The sequence below is a fragment of the Vicia villosa genome, linkage group LG2 (assembly GCF_029867415.1).
Source record: "Vicia villosa cultivar HV-30 ecotype Madison, WI linkage group LG2, Vvil1.0, whole genome shotgun sequence".
Classification (NCBI taxonomy): Eukaryota; Viridiplantae; Streptophyta; class Magnoliopsida; order Fabales; family Fabaceae; genus Vicia; species Vicia villosa.
The window spans coordinates 121,474,810-121,493,563 of NC_081181.1; the positions used below are offsets into that span (position 1 = coordinate 121,474,810).

The 18,754-nt window shown below is 33.7% G+C and overlaps 2 protein-coding genes across 3 annotated transcripts; one reads left to right on the top strand and one right to left on the bottom strand.

Moving 5' to 3' along the window:
- The first annotated feature begins 1,928 nt into the window (after positions 1 to 1,928).
- LOC131651932 (probable L-type lectin-domain containing receptor kinase S.5) lies at positions 1,929 to 6,314 on the top strand. Its single transcript, XM_058921656.1, has 2 exons — positions 1,929 to 3,416; positions 5,257 to 6,314. Exons 1-2 carry the CDS (start codon positions 2,144 to 2,146, stop codon positions 6,081 to 6,083), a joined length of 2,100 nt encoding a protein of 699 aa, XP_058777639.1. The 5' UTR covers positions 1,929 to 2,143; the 3' UTR covers positions 6,084 to 6,314.
- A 1,330-nt stretch (positions 6,315 to 7,644) lies between these two features.
- LOC131651933 (uncharacterized) lies at positions 7,645 to 11,513 on the bottom strand. Of its 2 annotated transcripts, none has more exons than XM_058921658.1 (3): positions 11,381 to 11,513; positions 8,205 to 9,219; positions 7,645 to 8,084 (listed from the first exon to the last, which is right to left on the bottom strand). In XM_058921658.1, the coding sequence occupies exons 2-3, from the start codon at positions 9,006 to 9,008 to the stop codon at positions 8,019 to 8,021; spliced, it is 870 nt and encodes a 289-aa protein (XP_058777641.1). In that variant the 5' UTR covers positions 9,009 to 9,219; positions 11,381 to 11,513; the 3' UTR covers positions 7,645 to 8,018. The 2 variants fall into 2 exon arrangements, with proteins under 2 accessions (XP_058777641.1, XP_058777642.1); XM_058921659.1 differs by having other exon boundaries at positions 8,205 to 9,741; positions 11,381 to 11,507.
- Positions 11,514 to 18,754: the final 7,241 nt, after the last annotated feature.

Here is an 18,754-nt window from a genome sequence, read left to right on the forward strand (position 1 = left end):
ATTTTATAATATTAATAAAAATAAATGATTTTCTCTATTATTATTTTACTATTTATCACTCTTCATTATTTCAATTCTACCATGTTTTATAAAAAAAAAACTTCCAATTCCACTTTTTCATTCTTTCAATTCCACCTTGTTTTATAAAAGAAATAAAACTTTAAATTCTATATTTTTTTAGATATGATCTATACGATAGTATATTATTTTTTTACTAAACAATTACATTTTTTCTTAATAAATATTAAAAATAATGTATTATAATAAATATTAATAAAAATCACGTGATTTATAATAATATTTCTTAAAAATATGTGATTTATAATATTATTTGTAGCAAATGTTATTTTTTATTAAATAATGGTTGATCTCAATTTTAAACAAATCACAATTTTGATAATAAAGTAAAATTATATTTTATTAACTTATTTTTGTTTTCAAATTATACATTTTTTAATATTTATAATTAATAAACGTTATATTTAATAAAACAATTCGACCTTTAAACAAAATTTTTATTTTTATTTAAATAAATTTATATTATATTTACTTTAAATACACTATAAAATTGATATATTTTTAAATAGCTCATTAAAAATATAAAAACTGTATAAACAATAAATATAAAAACAAGCAAGGATTAATGATTATCCCAAAAGGGCTTTCGCTAATATGCATAAGGATTTTACTTATGCACCATGCATAAGCCTACATAAGCCATTGGATCATGTTTTTAATCCAGTATTGAGTTTTGAGTATTGAGTGGTGAGTATTGAGTATTGAGTAATAACAATTGATGTCTAGAATTTGATCCAATAATCCAAAGGTCCATAATAATCTATGCATGGTGCATAGATTTTTATCTATGCACGGTAACTGCACCCACCCAAAAGTATTATATAAAGTGAACAATGAAACTGATAAATTTTTTAAATCATTTTTAAACATTTAAAAAAATATTTTATATATTTTATTATTTTTAGATCTTTATGTGCTCATTATTTATTATTTAATTTTTTATGCACATTTTGAGCATTATTTTGTATTCTATTTAAAATCGAATTTTTTATATTATTTACTTTAATTAATTGAATATGTTTTTTCAAGAAAATAAAAAAGTAAATTTTGTCTTAAAATAATAATAAGTTATTTTTTTATAAATATTAATCTTGATGTTTTGGAAATATTTAGAATCACATATTTTTTATAAAAATGAAAATTTATTTATGTGTTAGCAAAAGTTTGAGAGATTTATTTAACTTTATAAGAATAAATTATGATTTGATAAGATAAAAATTATTTATTACCAAAAATAGGAGAAAACTATTTTAAGTAAGAATTACAAGTCACTAATTAGTTATTTCTAACCATTTGATTAAAATAATATCAAAAATTATAAATGAGTGTAATTATAAATATAACGTATTGGCGTAATTTAATCCCATGTAAAATAATCAAAATCTCATAAATTTTAAAAAATACTTAATCTTATCACAGGAAACTAAAATGATTAGTCTTATCACTTCATAATTTGGAACATAGATAGAAATTTGGAACATAGATAGTATCCCTTTAAAAAATTGATGCAAATTAAAAAGAAATCGATAATATTGCATGTAAAGGAGAAATTATGAAATGCTCTACAAAAGTAATAGCATAAAATAACACATTATATGGAACATGCGAGTATATAATTTCAATACTTTTACCTCTTTAACTATCATCACTCATTCAACATCTCTTTTCCTTTAATCATTTCATTATTTTATCAATCAATAATATTGCTTTTTTTCTATTTCTTCTTTTATCTATTTGTTTCTATAACAAAAGTTCTTAATGTGTATTAAAAGTCTTAAAAAGCATTTTCCATATAATTTACTACCATATTTCATTTCTTAATTGTCCTTTCCCTGCACATGTCTATCTCTATTATCCCATTAAAATAATATTTTTCAATAGACAAAAACACCAATTTCAAACATGGAAACTTCGCAGAAAACAAAAACAAAGCTAAACCAATGCAAGTTGCAGTTATTAAAATCACCTTCAAATTTTGCTTTTCATCAAAAAAGTTAAGTAATCATTATAACAACTCTCCATAATTAACATCACCACCATTCAATTCAAACAACACAATCACAAGATGCTTCCGATTCAGTGTCGCCGCCACCTCCACCACCACACGGCTTACCTCACCGCCGTCGTCGCCATTCTCTTCCTCCTCCCAGAAGTAACCTCCCAAGCTCAAATCCTCAAACGAGAATTTTACTCTTACGAAACCTTCAACGCCAGCAACCAACACTTTTTCGAAACTTTAGCCTCCGCAACCATCCACCTCGACGCCTTCCAGGTCACACCCGACAGCGCCGGAAGCACAACAATAGTCTCCATGAATAACAATTCCGGCAGAGTCTTTTTCAAAGATTCCTTCAAACTCTGGGAAGATTCATCCCCCACCGGAAAACTCGTTTCCTTCAACACCTCTTTCCTCATCAACATGTTACCTTACCTGAACCAAACTCCCGGGGAAGGTCTCGCTTTCCTCATCGCACCTTCCATCTCCATCCCTCTCAACAGCTACGGCGGCTATCTCGGTTTAACAAACGCCTCCACAGATGGTAATTCCACAAACCGTTTCATAGCCATTGAACTTGACACCGTTAAACAATCCTACGACCCTGACAACAACCACATGGGACTCAACATAAACAGCGTCCATTCCAACGTTACAGTTCCTCTCGATTTCGAAATCGCTCCAAAAGTTGCTAAGATATTTGCGTTATGGGTTGAATACGACGGTGACCGGAGAAACATTGATGTATATATAACAGAGCAACCTTCAAAGGATGCACCTATAGCAGAAAAACCGGTTAAGCCGATTTTATCTTCGGGTCTTGATCTAAAACAGATTTTGAGTCAGGACTCTTACTTTGGGTTTTCTGCTTCAACTGGAAATACTGTTGAGCTAAACTGTGTACTTAAATGGAACATTTCAATTGAAGTTTTCGATGAAAAAAACGACAAAGGGTTAACGATTGGATTAGGTGTTGGTGTTCCTGTTTTGGTTTTGATTTTACTAGGTGGTGGGTTCTGGTATTATTGTTATGTATATAAGAAAAAGAAAAATGATGAAAACGGTTCAAATTCTCAGATAATGGGAACATTGAAGAGTTTACCGGGAACTCCGAGAGAGTTTAGTTATAAGGAATTGAAGAAAGCTACAAATAATTTTGATGAGAAGAATAAACTCGGACAAGGTGGGTACGGTGTCGTTTACAGAGGAACATTGGTTAAGGATAATTTGGAGGTTGCTGTTAAAATGTTTTCTAGAGATAAAATGAAAAGCACTGATGATTTCTTGGCTGAACTTACTATCATCAATCGTCTTCGTCATAAACATCTGGTTAAATTACAAGGTTAGTTTCATTTTCATTTAATCTTATTTAAATTATTTGAGTTTTTTTTTTGTTAAGGGAAATTGATTAATTAATAATGAACCTGGATTTTAAATCTGGAATATAATGGTTTAGGAATGTTTGAAAGATGAGTATGTGATAATTTTGACCAGCTATTATTTGGTGAAAGTTGTTGATGATGTGTGTCCTGGTCTTCTAAAAGAGAAAAGGTATTCTTGTGATAATCTAAAATAAAACATAATGGAATATAGCTAGGTACAGTACCTTAATTAGCTGGAATTTTGTTTTTCGTTTTGTTTTTGTTTTGAAAGTGACCTTTTATTCTTGTGTCGTATATTCAAATAATTTAGTGCTACTATAGGTCCCAATAATATATAGAGTCCTTTTTCGTTCTTTTGTTGGTGTAGTCATCAATGTTTATCTTATACACTATCCTTCGTTTCATTGAACCTTCCTTTGTCATCACCCTTATACCAGATCAATACGAAATTGAATTTCAAGCCTAACAATATTCTGTTCAATCTGAATTTTCAATGTTTCGTTACTAGATTCTGTCAACACATAAAACATAATATTACCGGTTAGTATTACATTGTCAACTTTTTTTTTTCTTGACTCACTTGCATATTCAACTTTTTTTTATTCAACTACAGTTTTCAACTTTGTTATAGAGTCAGACACATTATGAATTTGATCATTATCTTGTATAATATCATTTCTCAAAAAATTAAGGGTCCAGTGGAAAACAAGCCGTTCAGCCGGCCAGTGTTTCCCAAAGTCTTTCTTTTATAGTAAGATAAAAGCCACCACTTATTATTATCTCTAATTTACCTAGTATTGTAATTATGTATACTAATTCAGCTTTTCGTAACTTCTAAGCATTGCCAACTAGTCTATCATAAGAAATAATATAGGATGACTTTGACTTGATTTGTTCAACAAAACTAACAATTGATCAATTAAGACTAACCATGTTGTGACTAGCATAAAGAGATAACAATGGGCAGGTAGTATTAGAGGGTGTACAAAACCAGATCAATCTTTTAAGTCATCACGGTCGGGTGTTTATGGGCTAAACATTCGTAATCCAAGAGATCTTGATATTAATGGTGTTTTCGGAACTTCCTAATAAATGGTATAAAAATGTTTATCTCATTGACATTTTCAACTCTCCATAACCAAAAATCTAATAGTGCTAGACGTGAGTAGGTGTATTGAAAAAATTTCAAAATCCCTACACCATTAAAAGATAGAGCTTAAAAAGTGTTTATATAGCGTGATAGATGTATTGAGAAAATCTGGAGTTCACACTGATCATCAGATTACCCACTTTATTCTCCGGAATGTTATTGCTCCTCTTACTATATAACTGCTTTTGATGATATTATGTTTCTATAGTCCAATAACAAAGTTTAGTGACCTGTTAGTTTTTATTTTTATTTTTTACATTGCATAGTTTAATAGTACATGAGTTAGTTGGTTGATTAATTTGTTTTTATTAGAAAAAATAGTTTATGTATTACGATTTAATATCTTATTTTGTATTGTCTGATTCTTATTAATTATTAAACTCGTATTTTATTGGGTTTTATTGGATTGAAGGTCGTTCGAATTTTAAAAGTTAGTCTTGTTTAATGTTAGGATTGGGTGAGGGAGTCACAAAATTCGGCTTAGCTCATCCTTGTACACTCTATGTACGATATATATAAATTTAAAGAATAATTTTTTAATGAAATATGACATTAACATGTGTTATGAAAGTAATTTTGGCCATTATACTAAAATAAAATATTTAGTCAACTGATTTATTCTTAACATAATATTTGGAAATAATATGCAGGATGGTGCCACAAAAATGAAGTATTACTCTTAGTTTACGACTACATGCCGAAAGGAAGTTTAGACAGTCACATATTCTGCGAAGAAGGAACAAGCACATCCCCACTAAGTTGGCATCTCAGATACAAAATCCTCTCAGGCGTCGCATCTGCATTGAACTACCTTCACAATGAATACGATCAAACAGTAGTCCACCGAGACCTCAAAGCAAGCAACATAATGCTAGACTCAGACTACAACGCACGATTAGGCGATTTCGGCCTAGCGCGTGCACTTGAAAACGAAAAAACATCATATTTAGCAGAACTAGAAGGTATACAAGGAACAATGGGATACATAGCGCCAGAATGTTTCCACACGGGAAAAGCAACAAGAGAATCAGATGTGTATGGATTTGGTGCAGTGTTACTTGAAACTGTTTGTGGACAAAGACCTTCTTGGACTAAGATAGAAGGGTATCAGTTTCTGGTTGATTGGGTTTGGTATTTGCACCGCGAAGGGAGGATATTAGATGCAGTTGATCAAAGTGTTGGTAGTGATTATGATGTTGAAGAAGCAGAGAGGATACTGAAATTAGGATTGATTTGTTCTCATCCTATTGCTGGTGAGAGACCAAATTTGCAAAGTATTGTTCAAATTTTATCTGGGTCAGTGAATGTGCCTCATGTGCCACCTTTTAAACCGTCTTTTATGTGGCCAGCTGTGGATTTAGCTAGTCTTGCCAGTACTGATTTTACAAAAACAAATACTAGTGAGTATACACCAATCAATAGTAACTCACAATCTTCGGTGCGTGTTCCATTCTCAGATAAGAGCTCTTTGGTGTAAAACTCAGAGATTTTTCTTTTCTTTTTCTGGATGTTGGTTAATTCTTGAATTTTCTTTTTTTGTGAAACAGGAAGAAAATTTGTTCTGACTTTTTTTTAAAATTTAATTTGACTTATTTTTAAAGTGTAGATTCTGTTTTCTTCAATTTTTTATTGGAAAGGAATGGAATCCGTGTGCATCAATGTATAAGTTTTGATGAAATATTTTTGTTTACTTTGTATTGTTTTGGAATTTTTTTCATTCTAGTATATGATTAGAAATTCTAAGATAGTTCAACTTAGTTGAGTAAAATAGATATAATATGCTGAAACAAATTGGATCCAAATCATCAACTTTATAGGAAAAAACAATGCAACTCAAATCCATACACAATACTACTTACCACGCCTTTGTCATTATAAATTATTAGCTTTTTTTATTTTTAAATTTGACTTGTTTAAACCTCTCAACATAACAAAAAGTTTTAGTAAAATGTATATGTAATATAGTTGAATATGATTGTTTTGATAAAAGAAAAATTACAACAGACTAAAGATTGGGCCGAAATTTCATCTCTATTTGAACATGAATATAAATCAGGCTATTTCAATCCAGACAAAATCCTTAGACATCTTCGCATGTTTAACTAGGTTGTGAACAACTAGGTTGTATTTGAACCTCACATGAGAAACCCTAGCTCTTCATCTTCTAGATTGTTTTGCCTACCATGCCCCCACGTTGTTCGAGGGTTTTCTTCCTCTTCAATCATACACACCAAATTCTGGTTGTTAGTTTCAAAATGAACATCGAGAAAACAACAATCCACCGCTACATCAATAGCTTTGTGTAATGCCATAGTCTCAACAAGCATAGGGTTATCATCACCGTTGATGAAGTGAGTGCATACTGCTATCATTTCACCGTTCTTGTTCCTAAAAATATCCCTCAGGCCCCACTTCCCTTTCATATCTAAACACGCATTAATATTGCACTTAATCCAACCCTTTTCAGGAAGATTTCAAGATGCATGTGTTTGATCTTCCTTCTGCTGCATTTTGTTGGCCAAACCACTTCTATCTTTATGAGATTTGCCTTGCAATTCACATCTATGCTCGGGTATTGTAACACCCTACTAAAGCCCCATAATTATGCGCAAAAATTCTAATAAATAAATAAACATAAATCACCATCAAGAGTGTCACATCTTCATAAAAACATCACAATAAAAACGTCATGCTCCGTAACACGGATTTACAAAATTTAAAACATTTATCTCTTTGATAATGGCCGGTTTGTTTCAGATTTAAAAAAATGGATTTTTTCTTTGTATTTTTGAAAATAGATTTTCCAAAACTGTTTTTCAAAATATAATTCAATTTTTTTATATTCGTTTTTTCTAAAATGAAACATTAATTTTGACATCCTATAACATAAACACACATTATTGAAGACTAAAATTTAGTCAAAATCGCATTTTTTTCAAAAAGTTGTATTTCAAAAATGATTTTTATGAAAATCTATTTGAAATAGCTTCAAAATTAAGTGATTTTTTTGAAACATTGATATCCAAATTTTTTCCCCATAAATAGATGAAATACCTAAAATCACATTTTAAGAATAACTATTCAAACAAAATTTTCATTTGAAGCTTTTATAAAAAGTTTCTTTGTAAAAAAATTTTTCACAAAATTGTGTAACACTATAAAAATTATTTTTAAAAAAAGCCAGAACAAACGGGCATGAAACTTCAAACTTCGTAGCGGAATTATCGTCTCAAAACATCTTTATCCAAACGTTTCAAATAATATACCATCACTTCTTCATGATTCATAAATTATATTCAAAACAACTTAAACGCATAAAAACATTTCAAAACATCATGTCAACAAAGAACGTATGGTTCGATTCAAGCGATCCCAAAGACTCGATGTTACGTATCTGAGCAAGATCCTTTTTTCAAATATAAAGCACTAAAAGATTCCACAAAACTATCCTCGAGCTTCTACGTCTATTCTTGATTACCTGCATAAGTTACCCACGCATCGAGGCAACATTTCCAAGCAAAACGGGTGAGAAATCTCAATTATTATGAAAAGTGTAAGGAATAAATAATTAAAGGAGTGCTATTAATGAAACAAGTACCTCTCTAACAAGGCCGTCCTCACTAGATGTCTGAGTGCTTGACAAAGCGAACACTTTACCACCTACAACTGTCTTCTTTGGCTTCTGACATTGGCTATCAATATGCCCCTCCGCACCACAGTTAAAGCAAACAACATCCTTATGCTTACAAGCAGATGACATATGTCCCGTCTTACCACAACGGTAACACCTCTTCACATCAGCAGTACAAACATCGCTCTTATGACCAGGTCGACCACACTTGAAGCATACAACCCTAGCAGGAGCATCTCCCCCACTAGTCTTATGACCATGAGCAACTCTTTGCTTCCCTTTACCAGCATCATATGGTTTCTCACGGCTTTGTTGATTCTTGCCCCTCTTCTCATTAATAACACGATAATGAGCGTTGTTGTCCTCCTCATAAATCCGACAACTATCAACCAAATCAACAAAAATACGGATCTTCTGGTAACTGACCGCTTTCTTGATCTCTGGACGCAACCCATTCTCAAACTTGATACACTTGGAAAACTCACCATTCGCACCATCATAGTATTGGTAAAACTTAGCTAGCTCACCAAACTTAGCAGCATACTCCACAACAGACTTGTTCCCTTGTTTCAGCTCAAGGAATTCAATCTCCTTCTTACCACGGACATCCTCAGGAAAGTATTTCCTTAAGAACTCCATGCGAAACGCAATCCAAGTGATCTCCTCACCATGAGCCTCCAACCTCCTACGGGTCTCTAGCCACCAATCATCTGCTTCCTTAGCCAGCATATGAGTGCCATATCTAAACTTCTGTGCAGGAGTGCAATCCATAACACGAAAGATTCGCTCGATCTCCTTCAACCACTCAAGAGCACCATCAGGGTCATGCGTACCCTTGAACACCGGCGGATTCTCCCTCTGGAAAGTCGCCAAACTACGAGATCCAACACTCTCGTCAGCATTCGGTTGGTTCTACATAGCCTGAGCCATCGCTTCCAAAGCAGCAGCAATCGCAGCATCATTCCTCCCAGCCATAGCGTCACTACAACACAAAAATAATCAGCACAAACAACAATACATGACTGTTAGACAACAGTATGACTCGACACTTGGCCGGACAAGACCGACCTGCTCTGATACCACTAATGTAACACCCCAATTCTACCCACGAAATTTAAATAAAATCAGAGTATAAAAATTCACAAAATAAGCAATTGAGGTATCACATATTCATTCTCAAAGACAAATCACCTCGTCGCATAAAGCGGATACATAGCATTCACCAAATACGGAAGAACCGACAACATCGAATGATAGACTTTAACATGAATCAACTTCCATAGAAGTGCAACGGAAACTCAACAATTAGTTCAAGGATTCATAGCATCTTAATTCAATAATTAACACAATTAAAGTGGCAATCTCAAATAAATAACTCAAGTATTTGCCAAAACATGATAAATCAATAGCAAGTAAATTAACGCATTCGTCCCCCCGAGTGCTACGTATCAGAGCGACAATGACTCAAGACCAACTCGGCTAACCTCCTCTCAATGCGAATCACCTGCACGTTACCAATATAAAGGCAACGGCGAAACAAAGAAAGGGTGAGATATCAATTCATATAATCGAGCGCATGATAAATTATATATTAGAAATTAGACATATTCGGTTAATCGCATTCACAAGTATTAATATAGTCATTCTATCATTAAGTCACAAATTCACATCTTCACATAATCCCATCATTTAATAAGTCACAAAAATACAAATTACAACAAAGTCACAAACGTCACGCTATGAATCACATAGAACTATATGGGACATGACTCATGTACATGCATGTGGTACCAATCGGAGCTTCAGCCCCCGTCACCAATTGCCCAATTCAGAGGCACAAGGCATAAGCCTTCGTCACTAATTTGCCAATCCAGGCCGTCACAATATATATGAAAATGTATGTGACTCAATGAACCGAACATCACACAACATCATCGTCATTATTTACTTCACAAAATATTCGTCACAAGGCACACGCCCATATCACAATTATTACCGATTATTAAAGGTAATAACACTTCACACATAATACAACAACGGAACAATTCCGACAATTCATCAAATCAACGGACGAAGCCATTAACAAAAGATTCACAAAGATATTCACAACAATCACACTCACGGTCAAATTCACAAGATACCGTAATTTACCGCTAAACTGAATAGTTAATCTAAGTTCAAGTTTATTCCAATTAAATAGGCTTATAAAAATAATTAATTTAACTATTAATTTAATTGACCGATTAATATCCCAATTTCAAAAAAAGAACATCACCACGTTAATGTACTAATTAAACTTAGCTACCACGTAATTTTTCACCAAATTCCGGACAACTAAATATACCGCTTAATTCGGCTATTTCGATCAACGGGACTGTTTTGCATTTGTTTAAGTTCCATAATTGCTACTGTTACGTATATATATTCTCCCTACTGTTTTAATTATATATATATATATATATATATATATATATATATATATATATATATATATATATATATATATATATATATATATAAATATATTTCATGATAATGCTCCCTCCCATTATATATACTCTCATAATCATTATCATTAGTTCCTTTTCATGATTTATCCCATCATTATTTATGTGTGTATAAAGTAATGATATGAAATCAATGTAATAGAAGAAATAATGCCAACACACCACTTGTAACAAAAGAAAACATAGCTACATTTGTATGATGATGAACCAAACAATAAGTGCCTTAATGGGATAAAATAGAGATATCCTCTTTGCCACACGTCTAGAACAAGGCCGCCCGTTATGGGCCTTTGCTTCGTGGACCAATTTCTTTCGTTCTCATTTCATTCCCATTACTCACATATATTCAATACTGGTATGAGGTTATTACATACAAGATTAGCATTTCCAGTACTCACATCTATTTAATTTCCAGATTCACGTTTAATAACATAGTAACTTCAGAACCATACAAACATAGCAGTGTCAAAAATAATCATACATTTTAGTAACCCAAACAGTAACAGCAAGCTTACACTTCATAGAATTTCAATTCTCATAAACAAGTTGGCACAACAATTGCAATAACTTAAATCCCTAATCCCCAACATACAATTGCTCATAAGCCCCATTATAGGAAGAAAACCCCACCCTTACCTTGTTTGGATTGAAGAAAACTCTACAACCCTAGCACTTGGATTGAGATTTCTCTAGGCTTGCTCTCCTCTTCAAGACCTAGCCTCCTCCAAATGCCTTCTATTTTTTCTGGTTTTCTCTCCACTCCTCTTCCTCTTACTAACACTAAAAACCTAATTTTATCATAATATTGGGCTTAGTAATTAACACCCCCTTCTCTATTCTTTACTAAATCAAAAATAGGCCCAATAAACTCATTAACTTAAAAAAATAAAATAAAATACTATTTATAATAATATTCCACTTTTTATTCTATTAAAACAAAATTTGATTATTTAATATACCGACTTATTACTCAATAACTCATTTTTACGGTCTAATCTTAATTACTCGAAAAATTCCCAAAACGCTACATATTAGCTTATTAATATTTCTAATACTAAAAATATTAAAATTTTCGATTAAATGTCGATCCGCTATCCCGAACTAATACCGACTGAATTGCTTCAAAACGCAAAAATTCAATAAACATCACAAACATCTAAATTAAGCGAATAAATAAATTTCCGGGCGTTACAACTCTCCCCCACTAGAATATTTTCGTCCTCGAAAATAGAAATTTACCTGATTCAAATAACTCGGGATAGGAGTCTCGCATCTTGCTCTCTAGCTCCCAGGTTAGGCTCTCACCAGCAGCTCCCAACCAGACAACTTTCACTAATGGAATCTCTTTGCCTCTTAGAACCTTCACTTCGCGATCCTCAATTCGCACCGGCATCGTCTCCACTGTGAGATTATCACGCACTTGCACATCGTCCATCTGAATCACATGAGACGGATCTAAAACATACTTCCGGAGTTGTGACACATGAAACACATCGTGCAAATTAGCAAGATTTGGCGGTAACGCCACACGATAAGCAACCTTCCCAACTCGATCTGATATCTGATACGGACCAATAAAGCGAGGAGTGAGCTTCTTAGATTTCAGAGCTCGTCCAACATCAGTCACAGGTGTGACCCTCAAAAACACATGATCACCATCTTGGAATTCCAAATCTTTTCTTCTCTTGTCATTCACATGATCACCCTCAAAACGCAAAAATTCAATAAACATCACAAACGTCTAAATTAAGCGAATAAATAAATTTCCGGGCGTTACAAATATCACAAATTTCATATATCATCATACTTCACATATATACTTACACTTTCACATCAGTGATTCACTCACAGCATCATCATGTCATCGCTCAACAATCATCACCAAGACATCATTAATTCACACATCATCACAAACATCACTTAATCAATCATGGTGCAATCATTACTACATTTTTAACAATAATATCACTTATTTAATAGCGCTTATATGTAAAACGCTATTAAATATGTAACTCCAAAATTTTTAACAGCACTTTTGTCACGGGCGCTATCATAAGTTAGAATAAAATAAAAATTACGTGAATTAATAATAGCACTTTTATTGTAAACGCTATTTTTCACTAAAAAGATTATTAAAAAAATTGTAGGGCCTTTATTAATAGCCCTTTTGTCACGGGTGCTATCATAAAATAGAATTAAATAAAAATTATCTGAATCAGTAATAACGCTCGTATCATAAACGCTATTATAGCTAGAAAAAAAATATAGGGCCTTTATTAGCGCTTTATCATAAGTGCTATCTTTTATTGAGATATATATTGAGACTTTTAAACAATGAAAGACCGGCAAGATTCGAACTCATGTTTGGAGGGTAATATTTTAAGTTTGCACATATGATAGCTTATAATATTTTAAGTTTGCACATTACTCCGAACTCAAGTTTGCACATATAATATTTTAATACCGGAAAATCACATAGCATGTTTCTCTATCTCTTAAAGTAAAACAAACATAGTGTCATGCACTTCTATCATGAACGAATTTACATATTATGAATGGACTATATATATATATATATATATATATATATATATATATATATATATATATATATATTTACATATCCTGGTATTTATTCGAATACATGCAACATTGTTACAATACTATAATACATTGACGGTATTAGTTTCAGTGCACTATTAGTTTCTTTAACATTCATGAATTATATATACAATATATTATTAATAATTAATACCGAAAAATCACAATATCAGTAACCAAGCTCTGATACCAACTGTTAGCAAAATTTTATGTTTTAGATTTTGATATCATGATTTTCACGGTGTTCTAATTTCTATAATAATCAGTAAGCACGTACCCGATCCATATTGGTGATTCTTGTCCCGCTCTTGATTCTGGAATGGAATTGTTCTCTTCTCTCTTCCTTCTTCCTTTAATTTGTATCTTTGATGATGAAGATACCTTTATGTATTTGTGAGAAATGAAAAGGAAATTAGAAAAGTTGATGTTGCTTGTCTAAATGTGTCTTTTATAGGCCTTTTGTTCCAACAGTTGCAACTCATTTTCAAGAAACATATCCCTATAGTCATGAAGAGAGAGAAGAAGGATTTAAATTTTATTTTGAATTTCAAAATAAACACCTCATTGGCTTAATTATCCATCAACCAAAATAATCATCACATTAAGGTATATTTTATTTAAAGCCAAAAATTTAATTACATGAGTCATAGTTAATGGATTAATAAAATAATTCAACACATATCTCTATTTTAAATCTTCCACAAAACATATGGATCAGTTACGATAAGATATTCATTTTTGAGGTCCTCGTGAAGATGACGACAAAGAAATATCATGGCTTTTGTCTTTTGTTGACCAGATGATGTATTTCCTTCTTTAATAGTATTATTCTGATCTGCATTTAGATGGATTTAAGCATCTAAAGCCCACGACAAATAATTCTTTCCCGAGATGTCAAAAGCCCCAAAGTTAAGTTTTGTAAGATTTGACATACTTAATTCTGTCATAAATTTAAAATTAGATAAAATATTAAATATTAAATATCAAGTAGTTTATAATGATCTAAAATAAGCAACAATTAATATTGTAACAAATTTACTTAAAACACTTTGTGACGCAATAAAAAAATAGATAATGTACCAACATGGCTCCACTGCTCTAACTTATAAGATTATTATCATTGCTATTATTATTATTATTATTACTATTATTATTTAATTAATTAATAAAACCACCGCAAGAACGAATTACGACAACATATGTCATACCAAATAAAATCAACAAAATACGACAGACAACGGAATTGCGATGACATTATGTTTGGAATTATGTTACGCCATTAAAATCTAATGTTATGACCGCTAGCAATACATGAAACATATAAAACCGAATCAAATTAAATTATCATGATTAAACACTTTAATTTAATCACACACATGCATATAAACATATTATCACATAATTATCATATAATTAGCAAATAGTTACTCTCTCTGGCCTTATTTATAAGCAAAGATTCTATTTTTAGGTTCATTGAATAATGAATGTATCTTGTCTTTTTTTTTTTGGTACAAGAGAGGGCCTAAGCCCAAAAGAAAAACAAACTACAACTTATCCAAGAAGAAACTACTGATACCCATTGAATCCGCCACCATCAACGGTTCAAGAAAATCTGGAACAACTTCATAAAGAGTGAAGTTTTTATCGATGCAACTCTGAGTAGCCAACAAGTCAGCACAAGCATTTGTAAACCTGGAAACTTGGGATACAATCACAAGTTCATGCTCACAAATGATATCTTTAATTTGACGGAGGACAGCAACGCAATCAATGCTACCAATTTTACCTTCTTCTATTGCTCGGACCACAGAAGCCGAATCAATATTAAGCTCGACTCTTCGAATATTTAGAGATTTAGTTAACTTAAGTCCTTCTAACACACCCCATAATTCAGCAAGATCGACACTACACTTACCGAGGTATTTGGAGAAACCTCCTTTCCAGTTTCCTCTTTGATCCCTAATGATCCCCCCACAACCAGCTTCACTATTCTGTTTCCTCGCACCATCCGTATTGAGTTTCATCAGACCTCCAACAGGTGGACACCATCCCAAAAACTTACTATCATTCTTCACCATACTTATCTTCTTGTTAGCTTCAATAGCTTGCTTAAAATCATTGTGTTTCCGAAGTATATAGCATATAGGATCTCCTGGCCTCTCGAAATGCACATCATGCTCTTCCAAATTACGCCAAGACCACAATTGATGACAAGTGATAATCCAAACATTCCTCCACTCTTCATTCCCAAGACCACTATAATTCAGATTGAGATGAATCCATTTGTTAAGATCAAAAGTAAAGAAATCTCCACTAATCTCACTAGGAACAAGTCTGCTCCAAACCTGAGAGCATTTAGGGCAATCCCTCATGGCGTGTAAAGTAGATTCACAAGCAATGCCACACAGTTTGCAACTTGCGCTTCCGATCCCTTTGCGACTCTTACTATAATTCGTCAAAATACGATCATGCTTGAGGAGCCACAAGAAACTTTTACATCTCTCCGGGACACCCGCTTTCCAAATCCTCATCCAATCTCCATCTTCCCCTTCTTCTGTGTTACCATCCAGCTCGTTATACATGGCTTTTATCGAGAACTTTCCATCACCCGTACCTGCAAAACAAAAAAGGTCAGTATGTTGCTCAGAACATGGCGGCACACAAGCTTGCAGCTTGTTTATCCAATGTTCCGGCAGCCAATGTAACAGCCTGTTTAAACTCCACTCTCCTCTCTCATTTACTAGGTCGCAAACTTTAGCCCCACGCAAGTCATTAGGAATATGCACATCCATGTTACGAACAACAAACTCTTGGCCTAACCAATTGTCCTCCCACGCATTAATGCCTTTCCCGTCCCCTACTATCCATTGGCCTGTAGAAATCATTAGAGAAACAGAATTGGAGATGTCCTTCCACAAACTCGAATCCTGCGCCCTTGTCTTCAAGCAATCTGTACCAACTGTAATGTTGTATTTGCCTTTCATCACATTGCACCAAAGATCATTAGCATTATTATAAACTTTCCAACCCAACTTCATAAGGCAGACATCATTGAGAGTATCAAGATTCCGCAACCCCGTGCCTCCATATTGCTTCGGTTTGGTGATTGTATCCCATGCCACAACATGAATTTTCTTGCTAACATCATTATCCCCCCAGACAAACTTCCTTTGGAGGGCATGAATCTCATCTATACTCTTCTTTGGAAGTTTGCTCGTCATCATTGGGTAAATCGGGATTGCCTCGATCACACTTTTAGCAAGAGTTAATCTTCCAGCCAAAGTCAAGTGATTTTTCTTCCAACTACTAAGCTTAGCCGCCACTTGATCAACGACATACTGAAAATCCTCCTTTTTAGGTCTTCTCCCACTTAAAGGAACTCCTAGATACTTACCAAAGTTTCTTGTCTGCCTAAAGTTTGACAAATGCAGAAGCTTTGCTTGCATACCTCGCGAGACATTCTTGGAGAAGAGAATACTGGTCTTTTCTTGACTCACCTCTTGCCCTGACATTCTGCAAAAAATGTCAAGAGTCTTGGTAACACACAGCAATTGTCGTTCCGTAGCTTCTCCGAATAACAAAAGGTCATCTGCAAACATGAGATGAGACACTTTAACACCATGTTTTCCCAGCTTAATACCTCTCCACCGATTCTGATTGACTTCCTCTTCAATAAGGTGCGATAGTTTATCCATGCAGAGGACAAATAAATACGGAGAGATAGGATCTCCCTGCCGAATACCTCTTTTAGGCCGAAAGAAAGTATTGCGAGTTCCGTTCCAATTAACGTTCGTTTCAACACTGCTGACCGCATTCATAATAATATTCAGCATAGTTTCTGGAATTTGTAATTCTTGCAGTGTTCGCCAAATAAATTCCCAGCTTAGCTTATCATAAGCTTTAGAGAGATCTACCTTGATGGCAAAGTAACCTGCCTTACCTTTCTTCTTATCCATAGTATGCATGGCCTCCTTAGCAATAATGATATTCTCATGGATTAATCTTCCAGGAACAAAGCCAGTTTGATAGGGAGAAATCCAGCGATCCATCAGATGTTTTAACCTCCCCACAATTATCTTACTAATCACCTTGTAGATAGTGTTACAAAGAGAAATCGGCCTGAACTGACTCACCATGGTAGGATTCTCCACCTTAGGAATTAAACAGATATCTGTTTGATTAACTTGAGAGATTTCGTGCGGTTTCTCCCACACCTTACGAACGAATTCACAGACATTATCTCCAACCACTCCCCATGATTTTTGATAAAACCCGGCAGGGAAACCATTCGGGCCCGGAGCCTTCCAAGGTTTCATATCAAAAACAGCCCTCCGGATCTCTTCATTGCTCACAAAAGCCTTCAAATTATTCAGCTCCTCTTCTTGCAATTTAGGAAAAGTAATATTAGTCTGAAACCAACTGTCCCAATGTTCACCTAAAGAGAATAACTTCATATAAAATTCATTCACCAGTCTATGAATGCAATCACCATCTTCAATCCAATTCCCATTATCATCTTTGAGCATAATGATTTTATTCCTTCTCCTCCTGTTAACAGTCTTGAGATGGTAATACCTAGTATTCCTATCCCCATCAGTTAACCATTTCGCCCTCGATCTTTGAAACCACAACAACTCTTCTTGCTTCAAGACAGTATTCAGATTAACATGAAGTTGTTCTTCTAGTTTCAACAAACCTCTAACATTATGCTTTTTATGAATACTTTTCTGTATACCATTCAATCTTGCCATTATCTCCCTCTTAACACCTTGAATATGGCTCACTGTACATTTTTTCCACTCATCAGCATCATTTTCAATTCTTTTTAGATTAGCACATATCTCAACTTTCGGATTCCAAAATGCTTTGAGTCTATCTTCATAATTCCTTTCTACCATCCAAGCACTTTCGAAACGGAAAGGTCTAACCACCTTAACATGATTATTACAACTTAAAGAGATCAATATAGGGTGGTGATCCGAAAAGCTCACTCGAGTAAGGACTTTAACATGAGCTTCAGCAAAATTCAAACGCCAGTCTTCATTACAGAGTGCTCTATCCAGCCTCTCGTAGATTCTTTGACCCCCATTGAAGATTGGACCTCTCCAAGTGAATTGAGGGCCACTAGCTCCAAGGTCTTGAAGATTACAAGCTTCCATATTCTCTCTGAAAGTGCTACATCTTCTAGCAGAAGCTTGAACACCTCCCTTCTTCTCATAGGCAAAAGCAAGATCATTAAAATCGCCAGCTACTAGCCACGGCAAAGTGACATTAGCTGCCAGTGTTTTCAACTGTTCCCATAACACCTTCTTTTTATGCTCATATGGACTAGCATACACCGGGGTAAAGTTCCACTCTAACCCTTGTTTGTTAGAAATATGAAGATGAATAAACTGATCATCATGGACA

Coding starts and splice junctions, on each gene's coding strand:
- LOC131651932 (XM_058921656.1), top strand. CDS start 2,144: ATGCTTCCGATTCAGTGTCGCCGCCACCTCCACCACCACACGGCTTAC. Junction 3,417..5,256: donor ACATCTGGTTAAATTACAAG/GTTAGTTTCATT, acceptor AATAATATGCAG/GATGGTGCCACAAAAATGAA.
- LOC131651933 (XM_058921658.1), bottom strand. CDS start 9,008: ATGGATTGCACTCCTGCACAGAAGTTTAGATATGGCACTCATATGCTG. Junction 8,085..8,204: donor AGGACGGCCTTGTTAGAGAG/GTACTTGTTTCA, acceptor TAACTTATGCAG/GTAATCAAGAATAGACGTAG.